Here is a 9,996-nt window from a genome sequence, read left to right as displayed (position 1 = left end):
AAGACTTGGATGTGTAGTATTTCTTTTACATATATATAAGTAAATACTTATTTAGAAATTTACTTTTTATACAATTAGAAGTCAATTCTTATTGAAATTCATAGTTGAAAAAGTTCTTTCAATTAATGTAGTTGTTATAGAAAAAAATTGAAACTAATATAAAAAAAAGATAAATAACACTCTTTTCGAGTTGATTTATAAGAAAAAACACAAATTTCATTTAAATTGAGAATTGATCATTCTAATGACATCTAATATGAAATTTTTAAATTGACTATAAAGTACAAAAAATTGAGTAAAAAATTATTGTGGGGTCAAATTTAATAATTTAGTGGGGGTAAATAAATATTATTATCATATACTATTAAAAAAAATTTCAAATCATAGTGGGGGCAATTGCCCCCACACTCATATACATACATCCGTCCCTGGTTGCCGGAACCTGGAAGTCTACATCCAATCATGGTGGACGATTGACCTGAAGACAGACATACGGCATCCAAGTCCGAACCAGAACATAACAACATGATTATTGCAGATATCATAAATAGCCTTATTTGTATTAGTATGTGTGAATAATATATTGCAGATATTCTTGCAACTCGCATCATAACAAAGCTTGTCCAGATATACAATTTTAACAAAAACAGTAAAGAAGTAGCAGACTTAACATAGACAGACATATGTTTAACAGAATTCTAAATTAAAACCAAACTCAACCTTAACAGTGGAGAAACAATAACCAGTTCTATTCTTCTAGAAAGTCTACAAGCCTTAACATGCTTCTGTAGATTCTCAACCTATGATAGAGCAACAAAAACACTATGACGATGTTCAGAAAACAAATACGAAATATTTATCATAGTAATCATTTCACGAATAAATTTCACAACACAGAAACCATCCAAAAAGACTCAACAATGTTTTTTTCTGAAAAAAAAAAAAAAAGCAATTACCTGCTTTCACCCAAGAGGGGTTAGTTGTGCATCAAAAAGATCATTAGAGAAGCATGCATTAGGGTTCTCTTCTCTTCCTCAACATTATGAACTCCCTGGGCATGCCTAACCTGTATTCAATCATAAATCACAAATACATATAGGAAGTGAAGCAAAAGATTCATAATCTCAAAAAACAGAGTAAAGTAAAAGGAAATTAACCAACTGAACCAAAATAATAAGATACTTTGAAAATCAAGTCTATTAGCTTCTTTAGTGGAGCAAATACCAAGATTGTGGAATTTAGCTAGTTTCAAAGATGAACTAAATTACAGGGATTTCATTATCTTCTTGAAGATCAAACGAGGCATTCGTAATAAATTAACACCAACTAATGCAGAAACTCATATACTTTGTTGGCAAAATTTGACTCCCTTTTCACTGCTGTTATTTCTTTTTCAATTCTTTCTATCTCCTTTCTTGGATTACTGGAACTAGAGGCTTGCCATTTCACAAGTTCGCATCTACATTGTTTGAGCTTTCGAAACAAACGGTACATCGGTGATTCTAGAAAATATTCTCTCTAACTATCCTCTACAATACTGTCCACTGCTTCATTCTCATACCACCTCTTTTGAAACACGAAACGTCTTTTACCTTTATTTTGGTTTGGGTGGGAGCAAGCGACATGTGATCTAAACTAGTGTCTTCCAAGTGAGTAATCATTGCCATAGGATATAGTTTTTAGCCTTCAAATTAACATCACCTCTGCTTGGAAATTAATCAATTTTTGTTATTTATTTGAGGAAGAATGGACAAAAATACATAGTTTTCATATGGTGAACAGATAGATATACACTCCAATTTTTTAATGAGACATTTGTACACACTAATATCAAGCTTTGTTGTAATTTTTATTTTTTTGTTGCTTGGATAATTTTTTTGGTAATAGTAACTGTCAAGTGGCTCTGAACATGGTGTGACATAACCTTTTTAATGACAGTGAAAACTAAATGATAAATTATTGAATTTGTTAAATTTTTAATAATAAAAAAAGATTTGCAAGTGATTTAAAATCTTCATTCTCTTCCTTCCTTCTCCAAAATTTACTTCGAACATAGTCCTAAACTATTTCTGAGTTACATCCCTTGATCTACATCTACTTTTTAGTAAAAGAAGGAAAAGAACAAAGATTCTAAATCACTTGTAAATTTTTTTTATTTAAATTTAACAAATTAAATAATTTATCATTTAGTTTTCAATGTGTCGTCATCAAAAGGGTCACCCACTGAAAAAGTTACTCAGACGATGAAAAGGTAAAAATAACAACGGTGCTTGATATTGATGTGTACAGATGACTCACTAAAAAATTAGAGTGTACATCCGTCTACCGTATAAAAATTTTTGTGTACTTTTGTCCATTCTTCTTTTATTTAAATAAACGAGCCTAATAATCATAGTAAATACTAAATGCCATCCAATAGAAATTTTATCAACCAAAATTAACCGAATTATAAATGAATTTTAATCTATTTAAAAAATATAGAAAGCTTTTTCTAAAAAAGATTAGGGACTTAAACTTTTATTTTCCCCTAAACTTTCAGTTTTAAGTTCATGAAATAAAGTAATAATAACATGCATTCATATTTGTGTCTATTAAAGAACTAGTTTCTCCATCATTCACCGATTTACTTAATTCCACAAAAAAGGGAGTTATATAACTACTTGAATATAGTTTTCTTTCTTTTATTCTATGAAACAAATACATGAAACTTTGCTTGTAAACGCAATTAAGATTAAGAATTCACTATATCCTGGACGAAAATCTCATCACTATATACTAATCCACCATTAATCACCGAGGAAATAAGTTATTAATTAGTGGATCCATTGGCTGAATGCTTATCATCAGCAAGATCACTGGGAAGATCAGGGCCAGAAGGAATCTTGCCAGGATAATTAGTACTTGACTCATCTGATCCAATCATACTGGACAATGCACGCAAATAAAATTCAAGTGAGAAATTAATTTGATTTTGAGTGTAAAAGTAGCTTGTTGAGCAAGTAAAATCCTCACCCTCTGTCAACCAGAACAATTGAACGTAGCTCACAATTGGCAAAGCTGTATAAACAAGAAATACAAAATTGTCAATTAGTGTTATCAAGTCTACACGTATAGATCAACAACTTAGTAGTTTAAAGCTAATAACATTTTCCGATCAAATGAACTTCCTATATTTCTGTATCTTTTAATTGATTTTTTTGTAGTCATGTCAAGGAACAGATAACTCAGAAACTTCAAATTAAATAAGTTACCACTAGAGTATGATTCACCTGAGTTGTTCTAAACCAACATAAGTCATTATGGTTATTTTATTATTATTATTCTTAGGTTTCTAATATTTCGTACCTCTTTTAAAAGGATGAGATTTCTTCCTTCAGTGCTATACTCTTATTAGACACATACATAAAAGGATCTAACTATTTATAATTTCTTTTTTCTATCATATATCAAAAACCTGAATATTCTATTCATCTAGTCTGACGTTTTCTCAGAAAATGCTTACTGTTTGCCTATTTCGCTCTTCACATTTGGGTGACAATCATTTCCAAAGACACTTAGTGTATTAAACAGAAAACTGCTGTGAGTAACGATCGCTATTTCCTTCTCTTGGCGTGTCCACAACCTGGGCAATAACAAAATTTGGGGAAAATATGTCAGAGTTAGTTATAGCCTTATTGCCATGCTAACACATCATGAAACTTTGCAACTATTTGTCCAGAACATATTCAAGCTGGAGAGAAAAGGACGAAATATAAGAGTAGTATTGAATGTTAATATTGGTTTTATTGCCAAAGTGCAAACACATAAACAATCTGAAGCCATCAATGAGGGGCATAAGATTCAATGCAAAATCATGGTAGAAATTTCAAATGCAAAATTAAAAATGGTTTTCTAAGAACTAAAATTAAGATATAATGAACCTCTCAACACAGTCATTGGCAAAAAGGATTATTCTCCGGCCCTCCTTATCTGAGTTATCCAACACGATAATCTTCTTGGTAAATAACTAAATATGCAAAAGTCATTGGCAAGAAAACAAGAGGAAATTATTTAATAATACTAAATTACTAACCAGTCAAGAAACTTCAGTCCCCTAGCAGTAACTTCTTCTCTCGTCTCTCTTTCTGGAGTCCACCAGGTGTCCTCGTCAGTTTCAATCTAAACAGATTTTATATCAAGTATGAATCCCATTCAACCAAATTTTTGTTATCAACTAGTGAGTAGTGACATATATATAAGAATGAGATTAACTGTGAAAGCTGCTAGAGACAATGTACCAGTGAAAAATCAATTGCTGGAAACATATTCCGGTATTCACTGATGGTTCTTCTCTTATCACAAGGATGATTCCCCTGAATTACAGGCATAAAGCATTATATAAAAGCATATTGACTTATATGGCAAATGAAACTTAGGAAAGGGTTAAGAGTTCTGTTGAATCTTCATATTTCATTTTTGTCAATAGCTACAGGTGAACTGGTTATGTAAATAAATGCGGAAACAAATTATTCAAAGATGCCAAGCTGACTCCATATATGATACTAAAATGATCCAACCAACCAAATTAGGATACTTTAGAAAGACTCACGAAGCCTAGTTAACCTTGTAGTGATACAAGGTAACAAAGGAACACACCAAAGCTCAGAGTGACATCGTCAATACCATACTAGCCATTTTCAAACAAATTTAGGTAGATTTTTATCTGGTATATTTCTTAAAACTAATGTTGTGGCATAATGAAAATTTCGGGCCAAGGGAATGATTCATGTAATTAGTTGAATCAATAATCCAAACTCCAGAACTACACCAAAAGTAAATAGCATTTATGTAATCGTTACGTACTATTTGTTCTCGGCAAAGCTCTACTGCTAAAAATGGTGGGGAGTTAAGACTAGAAATTGCAGGATGATTGCTATCTCCAACATTTTGCGTCATCAAAGGAGCTTCCTTATTCCCATCAGCATGTGCTTCACCACCAAAGACACCAGCTGCTGTTTGCATAGTCCTGCAAATAATGCAATTATGAGCAATGCCAATATATGAAACTTTTATTAAGATGATTCAGTTTTTCAAAAATTGAATGGTTAATATCCTACATTTATCCATAAATTGAATGTTATGAAGACACTGGATGGTAAAAATTTTCCATGCATGTTATAGATATTCTCATTTGTGTCGGTTTGTGTGAACACACATCATAAACAAGAGCTTGTTTGTTAGATATGGTGTATTTTTTTTAAAAAAAAAATATGAATAAAGGAAGCAGCAACAGAATTAACAAAGTGAGATTGACATGTCTTAACATAATTCTAAACATTATAACCAAGCTATACCTCAACAGGGGGGAAACAATAACTAGTTCAATTCTTTTGGAAAGTCCACAAGACTTGACATGGTTTCGCAGATTTGCAACCTGTCATAGAGCCACAAAAACACCACCAAGCTGTTCAGAGAACAAAAAGTGAACTATGAAAAACAAGGGAAAGAACAGGACAGATTTGTCAAATTCATGTTATTCTTTTCACAAAACTCCAAATTATGGAAATTCCATGGAACCCCACCAACACCGCCAATACAGGAAGTTTCAAACATTTATCATCGCAATTGCTTCAAGGAGGAATTTTCACACAGCAAAGACCAACCGGAAATATTTGTTGACAACATGACATTATCCAAATTCAAATACGCACACACAAAAAGAAAGAAAAGAAATAAAAAATAATTACCTGCTTCCAACCAAGAGGTGTTAGTTGCGCATCAAAAAGATCCTCAGACATATATGCATCATGGTTTTTCTCTCCCTCAACATTATGAATTCCTTGGGCATGCCTAACCTATATTCAAACATGATTTAAGACATTAATGCTATAACTAGAAAGCAAAGCAAATGGTGTATGATCTCAAGAACCACAATACAAATATACAACATACTTTAGAACTCAACCTATGAATCAACTAAATTTCATGCACTTCATAAAAAAAATTTGAAGACCACATAGCACGGAATTTCATTGAACAACATCAGTAATAAACACCAATCCATTTATAAAGTACCACAGCTGAGTACATTTTAAAATTTCATATCACAAACCTCCATCAGGTTGGAATTTAAAAAAAATAAAATAAAATAAAATAAATTTCTTAGCATAAAGAAAACACAAAAATGCGTAAAGGATAAAATTGTCACATACCAAGTGAATAGTTTTGCAACGATGCAATGGATAGAGACTTTGATCTACAGCAGCGGTACCCATACCTGTAAATAAATAAATAAATAATAAATTAACTGAACTATAGAAAAAGAGACAATGAATAAAATATTAAAGCTCAAAGCATATGCTACCGTACATATGGAATGGAATTTCAACAACAGCAACAGTGGATATAACAGTGAACACTGAACACCACATCATTTTTTTCCCTTATCAAAATTTTTAATTCAAAATCACGTATTCAAACTCAGCAAATGTTCACGAGATAAAACTTATGTTAAATCCGCTATTCTATCGTATGATTGGTAAGTTTGTGTTGAGTTTATAAAGTTAAAAATCTTGCTTCCTTAAAAGCGTAAGAAGAAGAAGAAGAAAGTGATCGAAATGCTAAGAAAATTGTGAATGAAGTTATGATGAGCTTTCCAAAAGTGAGGAATTATGAAATTCTAAAATATCTGATCTGAATAGAATACTTTTGGCTATTAATATCAGATCAAAAGAAGTAGCGTAATTGATAAAAGTAGCTGGATCTAAATATCTAATAGTAGTTGATATGCACTACTGTTTGATCGATACCGTGGAATCAGCAACATTCGAAAATAATAATTAATAATTAGTAATTAAATACGAATAATAAATGCAGAACAATTAAAATTTAAAATATGAATTGCAACTATAGAGGAATGAATGAAAAAAAACGAAAGACAAAGGAAAAAGCGCGAGAGAGAGTTTGACATACCAGGAGAAGAAAATTTTGATGCGAGGGAGGGACGAGTGATCAAGGAAGTGATAGAAGGAAAGTAAGAGGGTAGTGTTTGAAAATGAGGGCAAATGTGGAATTTGAGTCGGGGTTAATAGAACGATGGAAGGACGGTTAGGAGTTAGGAGAGTTGGCGGCTGATGCGAGTGATGGGAAGATGGAAGAGTTCGTGTTCGGTTTTGGTTGTAATGCCTTTTTCCACGTGGACAAGTTGCCAACTGCACAACTAAAAGTCTAAAAGAGAAACGTCAGTTCGTCAAACGTGTACCGGGTTCAAGATTTGGTGTGACTCAACTCAGTTGGAATTCTTTTTCTTGAATTTAGATTTTTCATTTTTATTAAATATAACTTTTGAGTCGGATTTGTTTCATATTTTAAATAGACTTGTTCTGATGGTAATGAATCTTTTTAATTTTTTTAATTAAAGATGTAAAATCTAAAATCTGATCTTTAATTCTTGAATACTGTTTTTTTATATTTTTTTTTATCTAACTCGTATATTTTTTTTTTTTTTTACTTTTAGTTGTGTCTGTTTTAGATTCTTCAAACATCTTTTGCTTTCTTTCATTCTTCAATTTTAAGGTCGGTACTTCTAGTCCTTTTTTTCTCCTTGTGCTTTTTGAAATCATGTTTGCCTATATTCTTGATTCTGATGTTGCATTGAATTTAATTTTATTGTTATTGGCTTCATTGATGTGAGTATAATGTTGATCCTTTAGAAATAAATGGGTGTTGGTTGTATGATAAAAATAGATGATAAAAATGGTTTCTTTTTTTTCTTTTTGATGCTTCTCTTTTGCATGCTTGAAGTTGCTAGTGTTGTGTTTGTGTTGGAAGATTTGTTGCCCTTCAAGTGGCAGTGGTGCCACTTCTAGTGTAACATCCTATTATGTAAAATTTTAGGTTTAAGTCGTAAAATAGAGGTGGTAATATATTACGATATATATATATTTAAAAAATTCGTAACTAGGAGCCTTAAAGAAAAGTTAAAGCAAAATCGTAAAAAGAAAAACTCAACACACTTGGAAACATAAAACCGGATAAACAGAAAGGATAAACCATAAAAATAAGGAGTAGAGTACCAAGAATACAGAATATTAAGCTCTAGACTCGACCTGCGAAGCCAAGGTCCGCTGGAGTATAATTACATACATACATATAAACATATTCCAGAGTATCCCAAAAGACATAAAATAAGCCTCCTAATTCTCCAAAAAGCCTCTAGGAGGATTAAACATAAAGTACAAGTGGAGAAGAGTCTATATACATATATACACATATTAATATGACAAAATATAATATTCCCACTTCGCTTGCCATAGGAACCTCCAGACGCTCACTGAGGTGCATTTCGACCTACATCTGAAAACAACAACATATGTTTGAAATGAGAACCGAAGGTTCTCAGCATAGTAAGGTGCCAACGTACATAATATATAAGATCCCGAAAAAGGCAGAAGCAATCCTATAACTCTGACACTCAGAATTAAACTTAAGGAATAAATTAAACCAGAAATTTGGTAAATTGTCTAAGGTTCTCAAGTTCCAAATCTAATCCTAACTCAACACTTCACTCGTACCTCCTCCAACCCTCCGAAACACCGGTGGAACTACCCTCGTCATGCCTCCGTCATATGAGGGGTCTTTTAGTTGCACAGACATACAATTCAAGTAAGGAAAACACAAATAAATGCAGTTACAGCAAATAGGCAATTAACAGATAAACATAGTCAAGCAATTAGGCAAACCAAGATAATGCATACTTAAGCAAATCATTCAAATTCACATGATGCATATCTTTCCTATGGCTGATGATATCATCTGTCGGTTACATAGCCAGCTCGACATGTCCTGGTAGCTAACCTTGGACAGTCCCTCTGTACGCGCATCCCTATGCTCAAACTTATCCACGAGAAGAATTCCAAGCTAACATGGGAGAGACAATACCCCACTCTCAAAAATATCTATGGAAAGAATCCCAAACTGACATGCGAGAGTACCCCAAGCTCAATTCATATGTATGTGCAAGCCCATAGGGGAACCCAGAGAGTTAAAGCGTCCAGTCACATCTTACGTATAGGGGGTCAACGAATGTCTCAAAAATCTTTAAACACATAAATCATGTAATCATTCAATCATAAATCATCAATGTCAATATCAATCTCATTTCATCTTAACTCATTCAACATTATCATCATTGCTATTAGTTATAGATCATTTATCATTATTCACTTCATTGCCTTAACAACTCAACCATTCATCATTTCTCAATCTCTTCTCAACTTTTCACTTAACTTCTTCAACACGCCCACCCTTTTTCTAAAGCTTGAAAAATCGTTAACGGATTTTAAACAGGTGTTAAAAAGATTTACAAAGATAGAGGATTGACTTAACACTCAAAAATCTCATTTTTGGCTAAAACAAAAGCTCGTGTACGCGAGATTGCAAAAACAGAGGGAGTGCTCGCATCGCGTGTACCATCCGTGTACGCGAGACCATGTTCGCGCACTCGAGATTACAAAATAGTGGGCATATCTCGCGTCGCTTGTGCAGGTCGTGTACGCAACACTCCCTTTTCCTCAAAAGCGGTTAAGTTTGTAGAAAACCATATTTTTGTACCGAAGTTCGCACACGCATAACTTTCTCGTTTTAAATGACTTTTTATCCGTTCTTCAAACGGCATAAACTTCACAAACCTAATTTTCATTCAAAATAAGTTTCACTTAAATTGGGGTCCAAAAGCCGAGTTACGCCTCACCGAAGTTGGTCAAAAATTCACTTTTTAACAAAGCATCAAAATCCCATTCTTTCCAAAATCTTAATTTTAAACCATTATTTTACTCCTCAAAATAACACCAAATTTCATCCAAAACAATTCCATACCCTTTTCACCCCTTTCTCAACATACCACTATCCAATTCTATAAATTTCCACCCAAGGAATTCCTAATTATACCACATTATTCATAAATCATCAATCTATTATTATCATTACTCATTATCATTATCAAACCTCATCAACAAT

The 9,996-nt window shown here is 32.6% G+C and overlaps 1 protein-coding gene across 3 annotated transcripts; it reads right to left on the bottom strand.

Moving 5' to 3' along the window:
- LOC107609484 (phosphoglycerate mutase-like protein) lies at positions 571-7,144 on the bottom strand. 3 transcript variants are annotated; one of them, XR_002351392.1, is made up of 11 exons: positions 6,952-7,144; positions 6,192-6,256; positions 5,727-5,834; positions 5,334-5,413; positions 4,843-5,005; positions 4,278-4,352; positions 4,073-4,158; positions 3,503-3,622; positions 3,013-3,057; positions 957-1,066; positions 571-822 (listed from the first exon to the last, which is right to left on the bottom strand). XR_002351392.1 is itself a non-coding variant. In XM_016311473.2 (10 exons), exons 2-10 carry the CDS (start codon positions 6,252-6,254, stop codon positions 2,810-2,812), a joined length of 855 nt encoding a protein of 284 aa, XP_016166959.1. In that variant the 5' UTR covers positions 6,255-6,256; positions 6,952-7,144; the 3' UTR covers positions 2,556-2,809. The 3 variants fall into 3 exon arrangements, 1 of the variants encoding a protein (XP_016166959.1); XR_002351391.1 differs by having other exon boundaries at positions 571-800; XM_016311473.2 differs by lacking the exons at positions 571-822; positions 957-1,066 and adding an exon at positions 2,556-2,924.

This window comes from Arachis ipaensis, chromosome B07, assembly GCF_000816755.2.
Source record: "Arachis ipaensis cultivar K30076 chromosome B07, Araip1.1, whole genome shotgun sequence".
Taxonomy (NCBI): domain Eukaryota; kingdom Viridiplantae; phylum Streptophyta; class Magnoliopsida; order Fabales; family Fabaceae; genus Arachis; species Arachis ipaensis.
Note: the sequence above shows the minus strand (reverse complement) of the source record. Positions and strands in the feature narration are given on the sequence as shown.

What these genes read in the sequence shown, in the direction of transcription:
- LOC107609484 (XM_016311473.2), bottom strand. Translation starts at nt 6,254, where the DNA reads ATGGGTACCGCTGCTGTAGATCAAAGTCTCTATCCATTGCATCGTTGC. An exon ending in AAGAGCGAAATAGGCAAACA is followed by an intron (nt 3,058 to 3,502) that starts GTAAGCATTTTC and finishes TTGTTTATACAG; the next exon opens with CTTTGCCAATTGTGAGCTAC. An exon ending in ATTGTTCTGGTTGACAGAGG is followed by an intron (nt 2,925 to 3,012) that starts GTGAGGATTTTA and finishes TGCATTGTCCAG; the next exon opens with TATGATTGGATCAGATGAGT.